Source organism: Symsagittifera roscoffensis, chromosome 9 (genome assembly GCF_963678635.1).
Source record: "Symsagittifera roscoffensis chromosome 9, txSymRosc1.1, whole genome shotgun sequence".
Taxonomy (NCBI): domain Eukaryota; kingdom Metazoa; phylum Xenacoelomorpha; order Acoela; family Convolutidae; genus Symsagittifera; species Symsagittifera roscoffensis.
The window spans coordinates 12,609,899-12,635,353 of NC_087070.1; the positions used below are offsets into that span (position 1 = coordinate 12,609,899).

General features: G+C 35.9%; 2 protein-coding genes across 4 annotated transcripts in view; both read right to left on the reverse strand.

Annotated features, from left to right (window-relative positions):
• Window positions 1-25,455, reverse strand: part of LOC134854607 (probable E3 ubiquitin-protein ligase MGRN1) — a 283,436-nt gene that overhangs the window by 191,663 nt on the left and 66,318 nt on the right. The gene's annotated exons all lie outside the window — the stretch shown is intronic.
• The window catches only part of LOC134854608 (zinc finger protein 771-like), an 88,328-nt gene continuing 66,309 nt past the window's right edge, over window positions 3,437-25,455 (reverse strand). The window contains exons 2-3 of the mRNA XM_063870945.1: window positions 9,419-9,611; window positions 3,437-4,860 (exon numbers count right to left, since the gene is read on the reverse strand). Coding sequence (XP_063727015.1) covers window positions 3,614-4,860; window positions 9,419-9,485 — 1,314 coding nt within the window. The 5' untranslated portion in view covers window positions 9,486-9,611 and the 3' untranslated portion in view covers window positions 3,437-3,613. The remainder of the gene's footprint in view (window positions 4,861-9,418; window positions 9,612-25,455) is intronic.

A 25,455-nucleotide genomic window follows, 5' to 3' on the forward strand; every position in this document is an offset into this window, starting at 1 on the left:
CATGATTTGAAATCCCTGATATTACATTGACAGCACCCAATTACAGTGTTGAGAATTTCAAATTTTGTCAAGGTTTTATCTATAATTTCTTTCAAAATTTTTTTTCGAAAAATCATAAGAAACGTCAAATCTTGGAAACTAAAAATAAGTGAGCAGTCAGATTTGGATAAACAGTTTTCAGCGCCTGAAATTACCCTGATAACAAATCACACCATAAAACTGAGATTTTCAATTTTTTGTTAAGTTTTTACAATTAAGTTCTTTGAAAGTTTTTGAAAAAGCATAAAAAGTCGAGAAAAAAGAGTTGAGAATTTCAATTTTTGTGGAATTTTTGTAAATTAAGTTTTACGAAAAATTTCGAAAAAATTACTATAATATTGTTATCTTGTAAACTAATAAGATTTGGATATTCATATTTGTAGGCCCAATTTGCAACCCTTAGGGTAGCTTTGACAGCATTCCAACTTTTGGTTGCTAATTTCAAACTTGGCAAAAAACATTGAAATCAAGCTGGAAAATCGAAAAAAATTCCTAAGCATTGCAATATACAATATAGCTTAAACGTACCAAAATCCTTTCGTTAAACATGCAAAAATAATACCTTGAAAAAGCTTAAACACGGCGAGATAGTGAAGGCCGCATTTAAAAACATAATAATAGATTACTTGCCTAACAAGAGTCAAAACGTTATAATGCCAATTTAGCAATTTCAAACCCCCATAGCTTCACAAAACAGGTTAAATCACAGGTAAAAAGTCTTTCTAAATTTGAGCTCAGGACAAAAATATGTTTTAGATGGTACAACATCCTGTCAAAAACGCCAAATTAAAAAGTCGAAAATTGACTGAATGAAAAAACAACCCCAAGCACAATCATTAAGCAGTTTCTTCCAACGTCGTAACAAAAAACCAGAGGAATCATAGCAGCCAAAGCTGCTCTGCACAATGAGCTGACATAATAAAATAATAAGAAAATCAGCGATATGTATAGCTTCCATATCAAAAACAAGAAACGTCTCGGCATGCAGAATTCAGACCATTCCGTAAGAAACCATTATGCTGAGGTTTGCAAAACTCCTGATGAATATCAAAATTATAACTGAAAATAATTACAGAGGCCAAGCAGCGGAGCTTCGCATCACTTGTGATACAAAACAAACATAAAAAACCGATATGTTGAAAAACAACAAGGTCTAAGTAAATTTAAATTTTCGGATATCTCGATTGAAGTTCATTCTAGGCAAACATGCCTACATTCGATTGATAAATTAGCAACGGAACAAAGCTTCCGAAGAGAAAAAACAGCCGACGTTTTCTCAGCAGACGCAAATGGAGTCGAAAACACAAAACTAAATATAAAAAAATCAAGGAAAAAATTCTTAATAAAAATCATATTAAAAATTAATTTAATTATTTTACGAAAAAAGAAATTCTGAAGTTACAATTGACAGTCTTTGCACTTCTAACTACAACAAAAACGCTTACAGCGTAAGCACAACCGTTCATGTAGCAACGAGGCCGAAAATCATTGAGCAGACACCAGTTCAGCGGAAAAAAAGAGAAAAAATATTCAAAATTTTCAAATCCCTCTGAAATTACAGAACAACACCCGCACTTGCAACTAAAATTAAAGCTGATTACAGCACAAGCAAAATCCGTGAATTGGCAACCAATCCGACAAAACTTGAGCAGACAAACAAAAAATTCAATTACATACATACTGAAAAAAAAACAAGGTCCGACCGGGACTCAAAACCTAACCTTAGGGTGCAGAGGCGGCGGCGTTAAATCTAGGCCAATAGGGAACCAACCTGAAGTAAATAAGCTTCAATAATTAATCAAATAAGAAAAGCAAGTCAGATTTATAAGAAATCTCGTTTAAGGAAAAATAGTTCCCGATTGTAATACACTTGCTTCGAGAGATCAACAAAAACAATTGTTGATCTCAAAGTTCGTGTCTCAACACGTTACCCATAATAAGGGTTAAGTTCGGAAACAAAATAAAAAAATTGACAGCACAGAAGGACAACATGAATGAGCACTTCTTTTTTAAAGTATTATAAAGATTAACAGCGCTTTGCTAGAATAAGTAAAAAATCAGTATTCCAAAAAAAATTGCGAAACGATTATTTTTTTATTATGAAAACTCATTAAAAAACGTACACAAAACATAACACAAAACACCCCTTGCTAAAAAAGTGGACGGTTTATGAGACTTTGCTTTTTGGAATTAACATGCAACCCTACAGAGCTGCAGAAAAAGGAAGCTACATTGAAAGAAATTTAAGAGGGAAACGGAGCTTCGAAGACTTGCAACACAACAAAAACATAACATGACAAATTAGCCGATAGAGGATGAGACAAAAACCAATTCTTCGAATTGTTTCTTGATGACAAAAAAATCTAGCGAAGATTTCATATATTTGTCGGTATTTGTCTGAAATTATAATCAGTTATTATAAAAACCATGCCAGACAAAAACAATTAAGACAATTGAATGCTACGCTAATCGGTGACAGAGATGAATTTATGACCAGACACACGTTGAGCCGAAAAAATGTTCGCATAAAAAAACGGCAACAAAATTCAAAGTTTTCAAGCCCCCTTAAAAGATATAAGAAACATTTAGCATATCAAACGAACAATATGAGGCCACACAACTGGTATGTCATATCGAAACTTTGTTAAGCCGAAAAAACAAAAAAAATAGAAAAAACCAAAACAAACTGAATTTATAAGGAAAGAGTAAATTTACAATCAAAATAAAAAACCGCTTTCGAGTAGAGCGGGCATGCGAAATGCAGACATGCTCAAAAATGTCTGCCGGTTGACGAAAGTAAAGATTAGAACGTGAGTACCATATTTAGTTACCCTGTAAACAAAGTTATTTAACAAAAGAAGTCTAGTAACCTGTTGAAACCGGTTGACGAAAGTAAAGATTAGAACGTGAGTACCATATTTAGTTACCCTGTAAACAAAGTTATTTAACAAAAGAAGTCTAGTAACCTGTTTACACTTCATTAATTCTGCAAGGGTTGTCAGTTCATTTCACTATTTTGTATTGAGAAAAATCTATAAATTTCTATAAAAAAATTTCGAAATTTTTTAAAAATTAAATTACCCTATTACATCAAGCTGAAATTGATACGAAACGTCAAGAGAGCTGGACCGAAACAAAAAAAGGCGCCCATTTCGGAATTACAAAATACGTGAATTCATTTTTCCCAAAATTGTCAGACAGAAAGAACCATACACTTAAATCTAATTCGTCAGTCGACACAATCTTTCGCAGATATCACAGTCACGACAATTCTTTCAAAGTTTTTCAATTTTCTGGATATTTGAAAAAGTTTTGACATATTGAAACAATACAACATGCAATCTCTAGAATTGATTTCAAATGAAGATGCTCAAGTCAGACTTTTAAGTGAAAAGACTGAAAATAAAATTACTTTAATAAAAATTTGCGGCAATATAAAAATATCAACGTCAGAGATTCAGTTTTCCAACTCGAACTTGACAACAAAAATACAACACAAAAGCAGTTACTGAAACTATATTGGAAATAGTTGCTGAGTTTATAGGTCAAACAGCTTGCAAGCAAGCTATGACTTCTATATTTCCGATTTGACTGGATATTCTTTTTCGGCAATAGAGGTGACCGAGTCAACGACTATATCGTGATAACTTTCGGTTTTTGTAGTATTTATTGAACAAGGCAGGTTGTTTTGGAGTTCGGTTTGCTCGATTGATACGATCGGATTGATTTGGAAACCCGGTTCTAGTTTTGGAATGTGCAATGGCGACTCTTCTACGCAAACAGACTCAGCGGTAAAGGCCGCCTCCCGCGAGGAGCATGGAACAAGCTGTGTTAAGCCTGCTTCGTGGCGATGCCTCATCGTGAATGGTTTATTCTCGGACTTGATGCTTTCTTTGTGAATTCCTAACAAGTGGTTTCGTAGAGTTCCGGATTGAGCAAATGTGCGCTGGCAGATGTGACATTGGAATGGCTTCACGCCAGTGTGAGTATGCATGTGTGCATTAAGAGTACCTGACTGAGCGAAGCTCTTGCCACATTGTTCACATGAGTAAGGCCTCTCTGCAGTGTGAATGCGCTGATGTCTCTCAAGACAACTTCTCCACGCAAATCTTCGCCCACAAACATCACATGCGAATTTCTTTGCCTTCCCTCCTCCACTCTCATCATCAAAGTGAACATCTCTCCTGTGTTTCCTGAGACTTGAACTTGATATATATCTTTCTCCACATGTACCACACGAATAAGGTCGCTCGCCAGTGTGCACTCTTAAATGTACTCTAAGACTACTTTGTTGACTGAATTTCTTCTCACATATTCCACATGCAACTGATTTCTCTCCTGTGTGGGTTCGCATATGTCGTTCAAGGTCACTTCTCCTAAAGAATCGTTTGCCACAATCATCACATGCGAATTGCTTTTCTCCACTATGGGTATCCCTGTGTCGATGCAGATATTGAAGTAGGGCAAACGTTTCTCCACATGTACCACACGAATAAGGTCGCTCGCCAGTGTGCACTCTTAAGTGTACTCTAAGACTACCTAGTTGACTGAATTTCTTATCGCACAAGACACAAGCAAATGGTTTCTCTCCAGTGTGGGTTCTTTCGTGCAATCGAAGACTACTTACTTGACTAAATTTCTTCTCACACATTCCACATGCAAATGGTTTCTCTCCTGTGTGAGTTCGCATGTGTATTTCCAATGTTGCCATTCTTTGAAAGATCTTGCCACACACGTTGCATTCATGAGTAGCCCCACTCATCTGCGCTTGTGAAGATCTGTTCTGTTGACTCCCACGTCGCCTGCTTGTAGAGCCCATCTCTAAAGGCAACAAAAACTAACCAACTAAGACCACACGCAATGCAAAACATCCTTCTGATAAAATACTGAAAACAAGGATTTAGTTTTGGGTACTTTCCCATTATAGCCCCAACCCCAAGTAAGTGAATAAGATAAAATAAACAAATAAGCACAGTGAAATAGCTTGTGCATGATGATTTATTCATATATAGCTCGCATAATTGTTGTGATAAACTTATTAAATAGAAGCCGAAATGGAAGGCGAAATGAACACACAGACGAATGGAGAATAAGTCTCTATCGAAAATATTAGACCAGAAAGTGCGAAAGTACAAAGACCAAATTCCCATTGCAACAAAAGAAAAAAAGCGGACGTGATCAGCGTTAAGTCCGATTCTAGATGGGGGTGAAGAAGAAACAATGATGATGAAATCGGAGAAGACTATCACAGAAACAATTGAAAAACAAATGGCCACTATGCTAGATGTCAACGTAAAAATTACTTAAACTGTTCAAGAGATCATATCCCGCGAAATCCAAACATTGAAAACGCAGATTCTCGAACCCAAACACAATCTATAACCCAGGAAGTAAAGCGACATGAAAGCTCGAAGTGAGGAAGAGTTAGTGGAGGGCTACAATCGCAGAGACAATCTGAAAATCATTGGAATACCTGAAAACCGTGGCTTGGACACAAATGGACGTCAAATAATTGAAGACAACAATGAAAGTATAGCTAGAGTGATTAAAGTAGCTACCAATATTGACGCCAAAGTAACAGAAGGTGGTATTTCTATTGCGCATCGATTACCCACCAGAAAAAAAACAAACTCGAACAAAGATTGTGCATTTTTCAAGGAGAGTCGGAAAAGTGAACATGCTAAAGAACAAGAAATAACTCATGCAATCTACAGCAATGAAAGATATTAAAACATTCGAAGACCTAACGGCACCTAATTTCTTATTATGATGAAGAAAGATGATATGCTTGATTCAGCTTGGCCACGTGAAGGATCAACATTTACAAATACAAGAATAGCGACAGCTTACATTGCATACGAGGTCTCTACGAAGGCAGCATTGCCTCATAATACTACCTCTAGACGTTGAGAGCTGTTTTTATAGCACCTGAAAATCAAGAGCTAATGGTGCTAAAACTTTAAAATTATAATTTCTGAAAACTACTCCATATAAATGCAAGATCTATTATAAAACATCACGATGAACTAGAAGCTCTTATAAGCAGCTTTGAGTCAGCACCAAAAACAATAGCAATAAGCGAGACCTGGTTGAATGATTTAGACGACCCTATCTGCATCAAAGTTGACGGTTTCGAATCCTTCATCTCAAAATGCAGGTCTGGTATGAAAGGAGAACGCGTTCTGATCCAATGTGATAAAAGCTGTGAAGTTAATAAAGAAACCGATTGTTTCTTACCCGAATCGATAATTATACAAGTAAGTGTACTAACAACAACCTATACTATAGAATTGATCTATAACCCTTCTAGAACAGACAAAGTGTATTTCATCGCGGAATGTGATAATCTTCTGGAACAACTGGTATCTCAAAAACTGCCACTTATTGTCTGCGGTGACGTCAATATCGATTTACTCAGAAAATTTAGCAAAATCAAAATATTTAGATGCAGTGATTTGAAATGGCTTCTATGTTCTTAGTCATGAAGCAACGCGAATTAATGAAATTTCGGAAAATTGCATAGATCATTTTTTTTACAAATGATATAGACCAGCACGGGGTTCATTTGCTGAAAAATCAAGGTTTTTTCTGATCATATGCCAGTCGAATTACAAGTCTTCAATTGTAACCTGAGAGATTTATTAGCTAGAGACATTTCTTTCACCAAAAGTAAAAAGCAAACAGAATTGTTCAAAAGAGAGCTCCGGCAAGAATTGCAGATGCTGAATTACAATCTGAAAAACACAGATGATTGTTTTGATAAGTGCAAAGACACGTTTACAAAAGTCACTGACAATTACGCCCCAGTTACAACAAAAAAAGATCATATTAATGAGACTATTTGTAAACAATTTCGGCTTGTTTTACTTATTGATCTCCAAAAGAATTAGACTCCATCAATCTTGAGTTTTGAACAAGTCTAATCGGAGTGCTTTAGAGCGATTCAAAATTGAGAAGTGTAAAGTTGAGAGTGAGCTTAAGAAATCCACTTCATTGTATTACTTTAGAAAACTTGAAAACTATTGGTGACTCACGGCAAATATACAAAGTCTGAGATAGCATTAAACGAAAATCATCAAATGAAAGCTTAATTAGTGAGTTGAATGACAGAAACGGTTTCTTTATTCATTCTCGAAAACCCTAGATTCAGCTATCCCTCAAACATCAAATGATTTAAGAATAGAATCGTACTTCTCAATACACATTTATCCATGCATTGAAGAAGAAGTTCTTACTATCATCAAAGAGTTTAAAAATAAACCCTCTACTGGGATTGATGATATTAGTAACATAAAAAAAAATTATCATGCGACCAAGTGCTTCCCCATCTAACCAATTAATAAACTCATCAATGGAAAACGGGATTTTTTCCAAAACGTTTAAGCCATGCTAAAGTTCTGCCACTTTTCAAGGAAGGATAAGAACTAAATATGGGAAATTAAAGACCTTTTTCTTAATAAATTGTTGGAGCAACATTTTGGAAAATGCATGTTCAGAAGAATATATAATAATATGGAGGTTAATAATTTGTTTTATTGCAAACAGTTTGGTTATTGATTAAAACATTATGCAGCTGACGAAATAGCTGAATTCACGGAATACATTCGTGCAACATAGGGTATAAATGAGGTACCAACTGTTTTCCCTGATGTAAAAAAGATAGTAGATATTTTAAATCATTCTATCTTAATTAAAAAATTGGAGTGTTATGGACTGAATGGACCATGTCTTCAATGGATGAAAATTTTCTTATCAAACCAAATTCAACGCGTTGAAAGGAATGGCATACATTCATCATGGAAAAAACCAATTGTGGTGTCCCGCAAGGATCAAAACTCGGTCCTTTATTGTTTCTTAAATATATATAATAATGATTTACCAAGTCTGCAAAAGCTGTAAGTAGTTTTGTTTGCTGACGATACTAACATAACGGGAAAAATCTGTTACATCGGAAAAATGAATGAGGATTAGCAAAGGAGTCGAAACGGTTAAAAGCAAACAAGCTCACTTTAAATTTCAAAAAAACTGTACAAGTTACTGAATCAAACAAAAGCGCTTCTAATTTAAACCTTTTTTTTTGATAATTGGAAAATCGTTGAACAGACTTCATCCAAATATCTCGGTATAAATCTAGATTCTTGTCCCACTTTCAGAAAGCACATTGAAACTGTGCATATTAAACTGCGTAAACAATGCGGAATCAAATCTAAACTTAGGCATTATGTCCTCACGATTGTTTTATTACGATACTACGACTCGAATATTCAATCAATTATCCAATACAGTGTTTTGATATATGGTGGTACTAGTTACAATTCACTTCTACTCATTCTAAACATGCAAATAAAAAGAATTGGAAATTTTTACTTTTTGAAAAATCGACTGTTTGCACCCTCTTAAAACGTGCCAAAATTTTAAATGTCCACGAGCTGTATATTTACCAATTATTGAAGATCTTATTCCGATCGCTCGCAAGCATGCCTACAAGAAATAAATAATCTATTCAAAAACAATTCATATATTCCAAATACCTGAACATTTAAAAAAGGCCTGTTGAAAAAACCCTTTGCTCTAACGAAGATGCAGAAGTATCGGGGATCCAAACTGTTCAATTTATTGCAAGCAATTTGCTTCTATTCTATTGTAACTTTTTCACTCTAATTTATGTTATTATCATTGTCTTATGAACATATTCGTGCTATGGGGCAGTCATCTGAAATCCAAATGGGTTCGTAGGCTGTGCTCTCAGAGTTGTGAATTGTGTATATTTTTACTAATGTGTATTTATAACTCTTGAGAAATGAATCTTCTTCTTCTCGTAACTCGATGCAGCGCTTAGCTCAGTACTAACAAAACAAAACCGCATTTTTGTTTAAGTACAATTAATGAGAGAACATTAATTGTTTGAAAACCAATTGAAAACTGACAAATGGGGAGCCGGTAGAATTTTGGAGGGGGACTGTAATGGGAAAGAACCAAACTTTTAAGATGATATCAATTTGCGAATAAAAAAATCAATGCTCCAAAACATACGAAATAAGTGTATTCGAAATATATGTCTCCAGTTGAAGTCCAAGAGGAGCAAGAAATTCCCTCATAGTTTTGATCGTTTTTTGTTTTATTCATTCCGAAATTTCGGCACTCGTGAACAACCCATTTTTAATACATTCAGCCAAAAAAATCTTTTAGAAATTCTTGAGCTGAACCAAATTTTTGGGCAGGCATTTTATGTCCATACCAACTAGAACTGATTTTGAACACATTAGCTTTACACTAACTTGCAACACAGTAGGTCAATGGAAATGACTATATTTTTGGCTTGTAAAACAATTACTCTAGCATGAGTTAAACTTTACTGAATCTGATCCGAAATGCTCACCTTCAAGCTCCTTTTCAAAGCAAACACGCTCCAAATCTTCGTTCTTATCGAACTCTTCAAACTTCATTTTCACCTCATGGAAAATGAAAATTTGAGCAGAGAGGCGAATCTTGGCAAACCTCGAGCTAAACTTGTTCGGAGATGGTCTTTGGAAGAAGTAGCCCAAAAAGTCATCTAGATCTTCATCATCCGGTCTGAAAAAATCAACCCCACATTTTAGATCCTCTGGTAGTGGTTAACTGATCTAATAAACTCCCCAATAAATATTGATTATCACATGGTCGTCGAACGATTGAACCATTTCTACAAAGAGCCGCTAGTCAAAAAATTAAAGAAAACTTCAAAACTGTCAAAAAAACTAGATCTATCAAATTGAATAAGACTATTTTTGAAACAAAAACATGCCAAGACAAAAGAATAGGAAATTAGTATCGGAAGAAAAATTACCAAGCGGTAACGAAGCCGAAAATACCTTAGCAGAAATCCGTCAAGGCGAAAAAAACTCCACAGGACTAAACTTATTAACAGTTATTAAGTACCCGTCACTCTCAAAACACACACAAGCACACAAAAAATTTTTTTCGCTTGTCGAACGACGCAATATGAGGCTACTAAACCGATATAATAAAGCCGGTACAACCAAGTCGAAAAAAGGGAAAATTAAATTTTAACAAATCGAACTTTTACGTCACACTTGCTCTCAAAACAAATATACAAGCACAAAAAAAATATTCGTCGAACGACGCAACATGTGGCCACTTAGGCAATAAAGTAAGGCCTAGCTTATCAAGTTGAAAAAAAGTGAAAAAAAAGTTTTAAATCGAGTTATAAAGTCCCCCTCACCTTCAAAACACACAGTTTACTCGCCTGTGAAATGAAGCAAAATGAGGCCAATGAGCCGATATTACATAGGACTAAACCTCTTAAACCAAAAAAAGAACAACAAAAATCCCTATAATAATTCAAACTGTTAAAGACTAATTAAAAGTTATTAACTTCCCCTCACCCTCAAAACACACACGCCCATAAAAACAATTTCTACTCGTCGAAAGACGCAATATGAGGCCAATAAGCACCTATCCATAGTTGTTTCGTGGCTTAAATAAGTAAGGAGAGTGAATTTGTTTGAGCTTCGAATCTTCCCAGATACAACGTTTTCCTTAAAAAAATTATCACCGCTTCTACAAGAAAAATTCTTGCAGCTGGTTCTTTCGATTGAACCCTGCATCCCAGATCTGATATGGGTAGTTTTTAGGAAAAGTCAACAGTTTCGTAAGCACCGATTCCCAAAACCGGGTTTCTCGACTGAACACTTAATCTAAGTAAAGGCAGGGCAGTTTTCGAGAACTTTATGCAAGAAGGAGTCCAAAACTCTGCTGTTTTGGTTGAACCGTTGATATCAATTTTGGCAGGACAATTATCGAGAAAAGTCGAGAAATTATCGATTATCGAGAAAACGATTATCGAGAAAACAATCCATAAAACGGTCAATAAATCCAAAATTTGACTTTTCTGAGAGCTAAAGCTTTTCGTGTAAAATTTTAAGGCGTAGAGATTCATGCAGAAGAGATTCACATAACCGGTTAATTCGGTTGAACGCAAAAACTCGGATTTGGAGGAACAGTTTTCTGAAAACGTCAATTAGCTGCAAAGGGCAAGAAACCAAAAATTGACTTTTCCGAAGGCCAAAATTATGTGTAAAAAATTTTGGTGTAGCGTTTATGCAGGGAAGCTTCCCTTAAATTTTTCTATCCATTTAGCTCAAAATTTGGGAATTTTGGAAAGTACTTTTCAAAAAAAAAATTCAAAAACGGTTAAAAAAATTAAAAAAAGTTTTTTTTTGCACGGGCTATAACTTCTTGTATAAAAAATATGGGTGCAGCCAGATATGCAAGGGAACTTCCTAAAACTCGTTTGCCAGACTGAACACAAAGTCTCAGATTCGGGAGGGTGGTCAAAAAGATTTAGAAAACAATCAAAAAATCAAATGTTCGACTATTCCGAGGCCCAATAAATTTGTTTAAAAACTTGGGAGTAGCGTTTCAAACTTTTGCGAAGACTGTAAACAGTGGGGCAAAGCGAAAAAAGACTAGGCGATGATTATACAGGCACAAAGGCGAGTAGACAGTCTTTCCGTTGATACCCTTTTTGAAAATCCGTAGAGAAGTTTCCGAGAAAAACTATAATTTTTGCAAAAGAAAAATTTTCCAAAGCATCTCAAAAAACAAATTGAAGTAAAAAACACAACCCCGTACATCTTTATAATATCTGTTTTTACCAAACAGGAATTCTGACCACGCATGTCAAGCAAGACAATTTTTTTGAATTTTAAATAAGCAACGTAACGAAAACCGACAAACTTCAAACAGACACCAGTTGAGCCAAAAAAAATTGACTTGACAAAAAGCTTTCTGAAACTACAGTGATCAACACTTTCAACTACCCTGATACCAGCTTACAATGCAAAAAAAATCCATGCTGCGGTATCTAAGCCGACAAATCTTGAGCAGACAAACAAAATTCCGGCTATTCAATTTTTACCTTAAAATTTTCTTCTATTTCAAACAACCTAAAGAAAACAAAGTCCTGCCGAGACTCGAAGCCAGAACGTAGAATGCAAAAGCAACTGCGTTACCCCCAGGTCAATTAGGAACGACTCTGTTAAATCTTAGTGTTCAATAATAAAGCTCAATTTCTTGTAAAAAAAGTTGTTTCCTTGAAAAGTAGTGTTTAGTTCCCGATTAGAAGACACCTGCTCACGGAAGTGTAGAAAAAACATCCGTACCTCGAAAAGCAGAAGACTTGAAAGTCTCATAGTTTCATTCTGCAGGCTCATTTTTACACATGATTCTAGAAAACAGCTCTAGAATGCATTTCTCGATGACGTATGAACAGCTCTAGATGACGTATGCATTTAATTGTTTAATAAAAACGTGACGATATTAGCAATAACAATCTTAACTAAATTTTTACACAGAGGCGAAGCAGTGTTTTGCAAACACTTGCGAGAACACGACCAAAAAGCAGCTCTATCAAATGAAAAAAGAAAAATTAGAAATAAGCCTCGAAATAGCAAAATTCGGCTACGTCTAGGATTCGAATCTGGGACCAATTGCAATCAAGAGATTTCGAGTCTCAAGCATTATCCACTCAACCACGCAAGCTTAAAAACCAACGATCACTAGTCACGAATAAAGCCGCTAGATCTGCTACTAAATTGCAATGCGATTCACCAAAAGTGGCACCAAAGACAAATAGACACAATTTTGCAAGTAATAATTTGGAATACAACAAACTGAAGGCATCCACACAACTTTGCGTAGATGAAATCGTAAATCATAAAACCCCATTATGTATAATATATGCATTTCAAAAAATTGCGAGAGGTATTGAGTTAGAAAATTTCTGAAATCGAGTTTTCATCATTGTTATGTTGTTTGAACCAAATCACTGCATCAACTGTGTTAACTTATTACTATTCGAATGTCAAAGCACATGCTATGAAAAAGCTGTACAGTTTTTTCAAAATTGCCACAACTATTTGCGACTTAGGTTGTAAAAAAGGAAGGATCGTACTAATACACTCGCTTCGCAAGTATAAAAATAACTATATTGAGGCCTGTGACCTATTTCAACCGGGGCTTCCAGATCCATAAGCTTGCTGTAACCTTATTATCAATTAACTGAATGAGCACGGGAAAATTCAATTTACAGTAAATATTCACTCTTTCGTTAAGATAAACAAAAACTAGCGTTTAACGCACCTTCGGTGCTTCGAAATTTTTCGATAACTCATGAAAAACCGCATATATTGGAAACAACATTTGCAAACTTTTAGTGTACTCTGACTGCACCCAATTACAGGGTTGGTAATTTCGAACTTTTAAATTTTTTAAATTCCCATTTTAAAAGCGTCATGTCGAAAACATAATGGGCCTCTGGAGAAATTTCGAGGCCAGATTTGCAACCACTGAGAGCACCCTACTATAGGATTAGGAATCCAAAATTTGAATTTTTTAAACCTAAGTTTCCCTTAAAAAATTGAAAAAAAAAACGTCTTATCTCGGAAACTAAAATGATTTGAGCATTCATTTTAAGAGGCAAGATTTGACACGCCTGGGTGTAGGCTGACAATAAGGTTGTATCTTCATCAAGTTAGTAGTTTTAAATTTCTTTGTAGATAAGTTCTTTGAGAAACTTTGAAAAAATCAAAAAACGTCACATCTCGGAAACTAAAAGCATTTGAGCAGTCGCGTTTAGCAGTCGCATGGAGCAGGATTTGCAACTCTTTAGAGTACCCTGACAACACCGAACTATAGCGTTTGGAATTTCAAATTTAAAAAAAATAATTAATTTAAACTTTCTGAAAATTTTGAAAAAATCACATAAAACGTCAAATCTCGATAACTACAAAGAACTGAGCAGTCATATTTGAAGGCAAGATTCGCAATCCGTGAAAGTACTCTGACAGGACCTAACTTCAGGGTTGGGAATTTCAGATTTTTAAAGATTAATAAAAATTTAAGTTTTCTGAAAACTTTTGAAAAAATCACATGAAACGTCATATCTCGAATACTACCAACGATCACTAGTCACAAATAAAGCCGCTAGATCTGCTACTAAATTGCAATGCGATTCACCAAAAGTGGCACCAAAGACAAATAGACACAATTTTGCAAGTAATAATTTGGAATACAACAAACTGAAGGCATCCACACAACTTTGCGTAGATGAAATCGTAAATCATAAAACCCCATTATGTATAATATATGCATTTCAAAAATTGCGAGAGGTATTGAGTTAGAAAATTTCTGAAATCGAGTTTTCATCATTGTTATGTTGTTTGAACCAAATCACTGCATCAACTGTGTTAACTTATTACTATTCGAATGTCAAAGCACATGCTATGAAAAAGCTGTACAGTTTTTTCAAAATTGGCACAACTATTTGCGACTTAGGTTGTAAAAAAGGAAGGTTCGTACTAATACACTCGCTTCGCAAGTATAAAAATAACTATATTGAGGCCTGTGACCTATTTCAACCGGGGCTTCCAGATCCATAAGCTTGCTGTAACCTTATTATCAATTAACTGAATGAGCACGGGAAAATTCAAATTACAGTAAATATTCACTCTTTCGTTACGATAAACAAAAACTAGCGTTTAACGCACCTTCGGTGCTTCGAAATTTTTCGATAAATCATGAAAAACCGCATATATTGGAAACAACATCTGCAAACTTTTAGTGTACTCTGACTGCACCCAATTACAGGGTTGGTAATTTCGAACTTTTAAATTCCCATTTTAAAAGCGTCATGTCGAAAACATAATGGGCCTCTGGAGAAATTTCGAGGCCAGATTTGCAACCACTGAGAGCACCCTACTATAGGATTAGGAATCCAAAATTTGAATTTTTTAAACCTAAGTTTCCCTTAAAAAATTGAAAAAAACGTCTTATCTCGGAAACTAAAAGGATTTGAGCATTCATTTTAAGAGGCAAGATTTGACACGCCTGGGTGTAGGCTGACAATAAGGTTGTATCTTCATCAAGTTAGTAGTTTTAAATTTCTTTGTAGATAAGTTCTTTGAGAAACTTTGAAAAAATCAAAAAACGTCACATCTCGGAAACTAAAAGCATTTGAGCAGTCGCGTTTAGCAGTCGCATGGAGCAGGATCTGCAACTCTTTAGAGTACCCTGACAACACCGAACTATAGCGTTTGGAATTTCAAATTTAAAAAAAATAATTAATTTAAACTTTCTGAAAATTTTGAAAAAATCACAAAAAACGTCAAGTCTCGAAAACTACAAAGAATTGAGCAGTCATATTTGAAGGCAAGATTCGCAATCCGTGAAAGTACTCTGACAGGACCTAACTTCAGGGTTGGGAATTTCAGATTTTTAAAGATTAATAAAAATTTAAGTTTTCTGAAAACTTTTGAAAAAATCACATGAAACGTCATATCTCGAATACTACAAAGAATTGAGCAGTCATATTTGGAGGCAAGATTCGCAATCTTTCAGATTACTTTGACAGGACCCAACTACATGGTTGATCAATTCAAATTTTGCGAAAAAAAATTAAATTAAGTTTTCTGAAAGTTTTTTGAAAAAATCACAAAAAACGTTATATCTCGAAAACTACAAGGATTTCAACAGTCATATTTGGAGGCAAGATCTTTAACTCCTTAGAATATTCTGACAGCACCCAATTACAGGGTTGGGAATTTCAGATTTTGCGGAAAAAAATTAATATACTTTTCCTGAAAACTTTTTGAAAAAATCACAAAAAACATCATATCTCGAAAACTATAAGGATTTGAGCAGTCATCTTTGGAGGCAAGATTCGCGATCCTTGATAGTACTCTGACAGTACCCAATTACAGGGTTGGGAATTTCAGAATTTTGAAATCATAATAATAATTCTGAAAATTTTGAAAAAATCACAAAAAACGTCATATCTCGAAAACTACAAGGATTTGCACAGTCAAATTAGGAAGCAAGATTTGTAACTCCTAAGAGTACTCTGACAGCACCCAACTACAGGGTTGGGAACTTGTAAATTATTTAGTTTTTTGAAATTTCTGAAAATTTTTGAAAAAATCTCAAAAATCGTCTTATCTCGTTAACTAAAATGATTCGGGCATTCAAAATTGGAGGCCAAATTCGCAACCCCTAATTCGATAATGGGCTGCTTAATTTAAACTTGGTAATATAACCACTAAAATCAAATTGGAAAATCGAAAAAATTTCTTAACCATTGCAATATACGATATAGCTTAAACATGCCAAAATAATACGTTGAAAAAGCTTAAAAATGGCGAGATAGTGAAGCCCGCATTTAAATATATAATAGATTAGTTACGTCAATACTGAGTAAAGACAAAAAAATGAATGAAATCATCATATTTAATTAATTAGTAGTTTAAACAAACAAACGTTAGCATATTTTACACAGGCGAAGCTGAGCTTCGCAAACACTATCGAGAACACGACAAAAAGGCAGCTTTAAAAAGTTAAAAAGAAAAGATTGAAATAAGCTCTGAATTAGTAAAACTTTGCTACATATGGACTTCGAACCCACGACCTCGAGAATTGGAGTCTCACGCCCTGCCCTGTTCGCCACGAGCGCTTAACAACCTGCAAACACTAGTCAAAAATAAAGCAGCTACTTATGCTAACAAATTGCCAATGCCATGCAGCAAAAGTGGCACCAAAAATAAATAGACACAATTTTGCAAGTAATAGATTGGAGTATAAAAAACTGAAGGCATCACACTAATTTCGCATGTAATTAATTGGAAAGCATAGAGCCATTTTATGTATAAATTATGCATCTCAAAAAAATTCCGCGATATTTCAGTTAGAAAATATCTGCAATCGCGTTTTAATTATTGTTGTTTGAAACAAATAGCTTTTTTTTTCCGGTTCATTTGATGAATTTAAAATGTATCAACTGTGTTAACTTATTCCTATTCGATTGTCAAAGCTTATGCTATCAAAAAGCCGTAAAGGTGTCCAAAGTTGCACCAATATTTGAGACTTAGGTTAGAAAAAGAATAGTCGTAGTATAACACTAACGCTCACTCAACTTGGATGGTCTGATAAGGGATAGAAAAAACTTAAATATGATACACACCACTGGTCTTAGCTTTAAGTATTTGGAGATAAAAATTTGAGAGAAAATGTTCAAAATGATGAATTCTGCATCAGATTCTATTAGCCCCTTTTCACTCTCAGATTTAGAATAATTTGCATCTTCAGATGTGTTGTACGTCGTGCCTATTCTCGGAGAAAACTTTGAGAAAAAATCAAGGAAACACGAAAGAATTATTTATAGAAAGCTTATTAAAATAATGAAAACTACCATATCCCAGTTCTAAATCTCTTAAAACATTCAATCCACAAGTGAAAGGAGCAACATACGAGCTGTTCAGATCTTCACAGAAAACGTCTATTGTGCCCCTGGTTAATATCTACATGCAATTTGTTTTTTTTGTTACTTTTCTGGGCTGGGTAATGAAGCTTCATCCTCAAGCAACAAATACGGATCATGGTGGGCTTCGAACATCCGACATTTTAATTGAGAGGCGGAGACGTAACCACTTATCCATATCTCGAAAAACTGAGGGTTAGCTTTTACGACAAGGCAACCCTAAGACAGCACACAGCTTCTAGTGTACCTCTTTAACTATTTCCCCCTTTTGCAAAGGGTACATGAGTCCTTACTAGGTACAGAAGTCACATATGCTTAATCGTTGAATTCGTTACTAGGTAACAAGACTACTTAAAGTGATCCCTTCCAGCTAACAGTGCTAATTAATTGCAAGTAAATCTGAGTTAAGCCATTTATGTATTAAATCTGTAAGTATTTCATTAACACGCATCGAAAATTCACTTGACAAACGTGATTGGTGGCACATCAATCGAACTCTATAAATTCAATGCCTTACAGCCCTGTTTGACACAAAAAAAAGATTTCAACTAAATCTTGCAGGCGGGAGAAACAAATATAGCAATCTTCGATATATGCATGTTATATGAAAAATTTTGAGTATCACAGAGCATTGAGAAAATAATGGGGGATGTTAAATTGGTCCAGCTTCTGTGATTGCTTCATACATTCTTTTGAATGAATGTGTCGTGGCAGTTTTGCGCGGACACATTTAAAGGTAGGTTGCTACACCCACCAAATACCATATCACAGACACAAACCGTAGATTCTCTCCCTTGAAAACATGAAACAAATAGTCGTTCCTCAAATTTGAAATTCATTCAAGTGAGAAGATGTTTTTTTTCGCGCTACCTGGATCATCACTTATAAAGAAAAAAAGAAATAATTTCCGATTTCCCAATTGTATTTCAAACTAACAATCGTTTGCAATCACACACTCCAATTATAGATATTGTTTCACAGAAAATAAACTAATTAATTTATTGATAAAAATAAAGATGCAGACAAATAGAATCTAATCAAATAAAAGGAATCTATTATTTTCCAAACCAAACAGTTCATAAACATCGCACCTGATCAAAATTATTTTGAATAGAAATTGAAGAAGTCTAAGCAACCAAACAAAACTGAGCACCCGAACAATGAAAACTACACAGAAAAGAAATTCAATTGATGACTCATGGTATAATCTTCTTTAAGCTTATTTTGTTTGCTTTGAATCGCCGTCAAAATATGGTGAAACCAAAAAATTCTATTACCATTTTTTTTGAAAAAGAAGCACATAGAAGAAAACAGATGAATGGATTATTCCCAAATTGCAAAACAGCACAGTGATATGAGTAATTCAATTGCATGAAATTTGGCGCTATAAAAGCTGATTGATGTACTAGTTCAACACCACCATGAATGTTATTAAAGGGAACTAAATGCCAGGAACAAACTAAACAGAAGGCAGCATCAAGATGACCGAATAAACATTATCATTGATATTCATCCATATGACCATTGATTTAACTAACTACTCTACTCTAAATCACTATTCTAATAATATAATAATAATACGCTAATTTAACTTAATAAATCACTGATATGTTTGATTCAAATCAAACAAAGAAGAGCTCAAGCATATACGTCTTTCTGAGATTGACATAAAGTCGGTTCCAATTTCAAATTAACGCTCAATTTCTACCGCAAACTATTTCTGAAGCCACATGAACAAAACCCAAGCAGGAAAAATGAGCCAGAGGTAAAACAACAAATAACTATCTCAGCAAAATGATGCATTTTCTGGTGTACTTTTTTCAACTATATTTTTTGTCGATTTGTAAGTTTTAAAGGGCAGTCTCTATTTAAGTAATTGCATTACTTTTTAGGCTGTCCGCTTCGGTGCTTACCTCACATTTCAGCATGAATTTAATGACATAATTGATTCTACTTTTTGCCGAAGAAATGTGCCAATTTATTTAATGTCATTCAAAAACTCAACGTCTCCTCAAATTGTAAAAAAAACTGTATTTCCCTGTAACTTCAATCCCATGTCCATGTATTGCATTGCAGTCACGAGTGTACTGTACTATGCGCGTCTAGTAGGTTAGACCACTAGATCCACATTAGACAACTGGCAAAAATATATTTAAACAATTTTGAAAAAGTTCTGCTCTCGGTGCGACTCGGCTACTACGTAATAACAATACACGACTAGAATACCCAAGCATATCGAAAAGAGGGATCCTCCAGGCAATACTTGTGTGTCATATCCAACCATCGGAAACTCTATAGGCAAAAAAGCGACCTCTATTCAACAAAGAGAATTGCTCGACCGTTCCATTTTAAACGAACCCAACAATAGGACATGTAACGCTTTTATAAGAGTGGAGATCCCCACACGCTCATATTCTTCCAGTCAACCGCTGCAGCCAGATTACTATTCCTAATAAAAATAATCTAAAATCTATTCCAAACTTAAGCTTAACAAAGCTTCATTAACAAATCTGGTTACTGGCAATATGTTAGTTCCGAGACTTACGGTGCAATTTTATGCAAGGACAACAAGACTGCTCGTATCAGGGCGAAGCCCTGAATGTTCCGACTGCCTTTTAATGTTTTATGAGCAGTAGTAACATTAAAAAATTAAATGAAATAAAATAAAATGAAACTTTTTTTTTCTAAAATTTGAAATTTTTTTGATGAAAATCATCCCCCCACACGCCATTTAAAGTACAAAAAGATAGATTTAGCTCCTTGTAACAAATCAATTATGGCAAATAGGCTTCTTTCAACCAATTTGGAACGATTTTAAGACGAATTAACTCTCCGCTTACGCGGTAATAGCGCGAAATATATCGCGCGTTAATTGTCCCAAATTCGCCAAAATGGCAATCTTTAAACCCCCATAACTTTACAAAAAACGATCACAGGTGAAATACCTTTTCAAATTTGGGCTCAAGACAACAATACCTTTTGAATGATATAAAAAAATTCTGTCAAAAATTCTAGTTAAAAAGTCGAAATTTGTCTGAAGAAAAAAAAACCCACCCCGAGCACAAATATTCCGTTACTTTCGTATCGAAAGTCGGAACAACAAATCAGACTTACGCATGATCAAAAACATTCAGGAAAAAGTTTTAAAGCGGATCCTGGGAACTAAAAGTTTGGATTATAAGGAGGTTAAGAAGACTTTCACTTTTGCCACTATCCATATACCATGAAATGCATCTTCTTTTAATGTTTGTCGACATAATCAAAGGCAGATACAACATCTAGAAGAAATCCTTCGTTCAAACCCAATGCAAGTTAGAACAAAACACAAGAATTGATTTTTTTAAACGCGTAAAATTGTCAAAGCAAAAACAACAAAGCGAATTCTGGACAAGAGGTACATTCTTAGCGAAAGCAATTGGAAAAAAGGTTAGGTTCAATCTTGATGAATTAGAACATCCGAAGAATATTATCGCTGAAGTGTACAATCAGTATTTTATAAATAAATATAATCTCGAAAACATTTGCTCGTGGAGACCGACAACTCAAATGAACTTTGGAAAAAATTGGAATAAATTAGAATTCGGGAACAAAAACTCCCTTGGGCGCTACCCTAAAATCTGTTTTATAATTGTTATTATTTTATCTTTCAAGAAAACATCTCCGGGAATATGAATATCACACAAAAACTAAGCCAAATGAATATCCCGTCCCTTCGTAGAACTCCGGAATTTTTTTATGTAAAACGCCTATAATTACCAGTTTCCCAGGGACTACTTCTTAGGTCTAATAAAGTTGCTTTTAGTAACCCAAATGTCATAGCTGCGATTGACCCAATGTGTCCAGATTTGCTTATATTAAGCCCACCAGTTCAAAACAAACTAAAAGACAAGCGTTAATTTCATCCTTTCAACTTCATCCCCCATAGATAAAGTACCTAAATCATCCGTTAGTGATCAATTCCCAAAACCAACGGCTAATGCTAGAGGATAACCTAGTTTCCGGCGCTAATCATGTGCACTTTATGCATCTTCGAAAACTTAACACTCGAAGGTCAGTTACAGGTCACCATAACTACAAAGTTTCATCCATATTCGATTAATACTATCCAATTTACCCCATGTGTAGTGTTCATTATTACTTTCCCTGGGAAGAAGCTATTACCGCAAAAAAGTTGCCGGAGACATTTTGTTAACAGGTAAAAAGGGAGTCAATTTTTGGATAGGTCCACTGTCTAACGCCGCCATAAAACCAAAAAGCCCCCGCTCATTATTTTGCCAATTTCCAGTCCGAGGGTGCTTCTCAGAAAAGCTAACAGCTTCCGGTCTGACCGATGGTTTTCGTTGAAAAAGCGTATCTTGCCTCATATCACAAATATCACTTGTCAGACTGCAAAATTTTTGCTTTCTGTTGCACCGAGAGGTTAATCAGTTCAGTTGTAGTTTTATCTTTGGCGTTACTTTGCTGCGTACAGTCTAAGTGAAAATATTCGACTTTCTACATCTTATGGCCAGAGAAGCTACAGACTAAGAAAAATGGAACTATCACTTGGTATAATTTGGCGTTTAGGTTGAGAAAAAACTCAAAAAACTCCCTGTTGCCGATCGAGAGCATTGGCCGCTGCCACTGCAGCCTCTTCAATCAGCTGTCTGTCTTGATCGTTCATCGCCAAAGCAATTGTTTCGTCGATCGTTCGTTCGTTCTTCTCGTCCTCGTAATCCCACACAAATCTTCATTGCAGCTACAATCCAGAATAGCGCCCACCCAGGAGCGCCACTGTAAACGTGGGGGAATTCACAATATCTCTAGGCCGGTCTTGCTCGCTATTTCACACCGCCGCAATATGTTCCCTTTTGTACTGAGGTCAGCGGGGCAACCGATTCCCAGTACTGTTCACAATCCCAAAAGGGTTGATTTGGTGGTTGGCTGCTCTGTACTGTACTGTGCTGCTCGCCCCGTGATTCGTGCTCTTCCGACTGTATCTCACCCGTCAATCAATAATCGATCGCAACATCAACTCCAATAATAAGAATGAATTAACAAATGAATACAACCAAATACAGAGTAGCCTATAATTGGTTGGAATATAAATTAATCGTTCAATTAAAGAGAAGGGTCTGCGATTTATATTAACTAACTAACTGCCTTCAACAGTTATTTATTTTCCAAGCCTAATTATCTTCAGAGCTATCTTCTCTGAACTACACTTTAATCCCGAAAGTACTTTGGAAAAAAAATCACCTCACCCGATAAATTAACAACTTTCACGAAGTTGTTCCTTTAAGGCTTTTTGTAACTTTTTCCAGCCGACTTACTTAGTCTTCGTCATCTTTCGTTCTCTGCTCGCAAAGGTCGACCGGATCGTTCGTACCTTATGTCTATTTACCCTTAGTTTTAGTTAAAGATGCCATCTCCCTATAAGTCTTAACATATGCCTCTGTGTCTCCTACGCCGCGTTCCAGTTCATAAATTCAGCATGATCGTATTAATTTAAATGCTAAATTCAAAATGCCAATCAAAGCTATGCTAAACAAATAACAAATGCAACTTCAACTTAATTCAAGCTATGTTTACATATCAAAAAACCCAAGGACTTTATTTAATTTTCCCGTATCTTTTCCCTTTTTCCAAGCCTAGAATAAATTCCTAGTGACCTTAATTTCCCATTCATCATACTCCAAAAATTCCCATACGTAACCTATTCAAATTTCAACCTAATCGACAATCAGGGTAATTAACCGGGGTCCAATTGAGCCAATAAAACATTCCCCAGAAGCCAATGGAATATCCTGTACATTCCTAACGTTTAGACTAATTAATTCCCCATTCCCTCATTTATATTGCCAAATTAATATGCGACTACTTTTCTGTGCCATTGACGCATTTCTATTTATAGTTCATTCACCAAGTCAAATTGAACCCAATGTTTGTTTGGCTAACTCTTAATAATTCCAGCAATAGACCATTATACATTAAGCCAAGATATTCCATCAATTTCGGAGAAATGCCTAAACAATTCCTCATGCATGCAAATCGCTAATCCCGGATTCATCAAATAGTCAATTAACCTCCCTAATTACAAAACATATGATTTGGGCTATTTTCCGGTGCTAAATTTAAGGCTTTGGTGCTAAAAACGTAAAAAATCAAATAAAGGTCATCCCGGGGTCAAATCTCCCAAATCGGTTTGAGGTCATATGAGGGTCATACCTATCAAGTTTCATCCATATCCGACAAATACTTCCCGAGTTATCCCATTTTTAAGTTCCATTATCACTTTTCCTGGAAAAGGTCAATTAGCACCGGAAAGGTCAACTGGGAACTAAGACTTACAGGGATCCTTTTTATCGGGGTGGGTCCTACTACACATAAGTACCCTAAAATTGATATGCCCTCGTGCTTTATTTTTCATAATTTGCCCATTAACACCTCCAGGGGGTGATTTTCCCAAGTGCTAATAGCCCGTGCCATTATCACCCAATAGGGTCATTATCCTAACATACGATAGACCATGTCACTATCTATCATCCCTGTAAATTTCAGCTCCCTAGGGTCATTGGGGGTTGAGGAATAGCCTCCGGAAGTCGGGTGGGGGTTTGTTTGTTTAGGACATAAATCGGGCCGGGGTGACCTTGAGGTTCCGAAACTTCAAACTTAAGCTTCCCTCGCCTAGGGCTACCACATACATAAAAATGAGCTCAATCGGACCAGTAGTTAAGGATTTCCGGTGGCGCCATTTGCACTTCCGGGAACCGTTATCACTCGGCCCCGGGGGTCGAGCGGGTCCGGCCCTTTGCATGCCCGGGTCAAGTCATCTCTAGTATCACCCCACTAAAGTTCATAAAGTTCGCCCCAGTAGCTCCCGATGGCTGGAGCTCCATTGCCTATTTTTGCTAAGGAGGGGGATTAATTCCATGAACTTAAGCAATTACAAGTTTAATTCAATCTTAACTTAACTACTTTATTATTTACCAATCGCTCATTGAGTCTCGTACTACACGTTCAATTCATCTTATTACGCGTTATTCAATTCATCGTCGCTATCATGGATTTTGAAACATATACCAAATTTTCCCACTATCTTAAGGCCGATTCAAAAGGAAAGGATGATATTGTCTGCCCGCTTTCCTGAAACCAACGGTCTTTCGCTTGAAGGTAAAGAAATTTTCCCTCATCGATCATACGCTATACCGAGACGGAAAGGTTGTTATACACGACCTTAACGTCACCCCCGTGCTCCGCAACCTACACAAATTGACATTAAACCACCAGGGAAATTACCGCGAAGAAGTATTTTATAGAGGGAGACCTCTAAAGCAAGTGTAAAGAAGTCTGCTTCGAGTGTATCACGTGCACCGAAGCCAGGATGATTTTATACGACGATGTCCCTATGCGGCACTTATCAGCCAAGACCCGCGAACGAATATGCCGGACGATTATGACACCGGTGAAGAAAGAGAAGGGAAATCGTTCGCATAATCATCGCGTCCCTGTCTTCATTGCCGGGAAAAACCCTATTGCCACCCAGGACTGCGATAGCGCCAACATTCGTACGCACGAACCGATTACTATTGAAGGTGCTTGTACTCTTTCTTCTTGTTTACTGGTTTGCATACATTACCTTATTATCGGGAGAAAGGTACAGTCGTACCGCCTGCAACGGACCTTAGAGTATCGGCAATCGTGCGAACAAAAGCGGTTAGGCTCCTATTATTACCCTTATCACGATCCCAACAAAACATTATTATCCCGAGGAGTGATTGATTTCGACATGCACCTTCTCGCCGAAATGCTCGGATTACATATATACAAGTACCGGACCGACCTAAGTCCCCCTAAGTGGAGTTACATCGCGGGGGATAAGCACGGAAAGAACGGATCGGAAGCCATCTGCCTCCAGTACTGGATGCAACATGAGGGGGTACATAAGGGGGAGGGGCACGTCGCCCTTATTACTGGGATGCGTCCAAAAACGTCCTAGATTTATCCAAAATCCACTTTTACTTTCACCTTTCATATTATTACATATATCCACCTCATTTTCATCTTGTTATTTAATTTCCACCAATTTGGATATATATTATGCATGCTTCGATTCGTTCAACTCT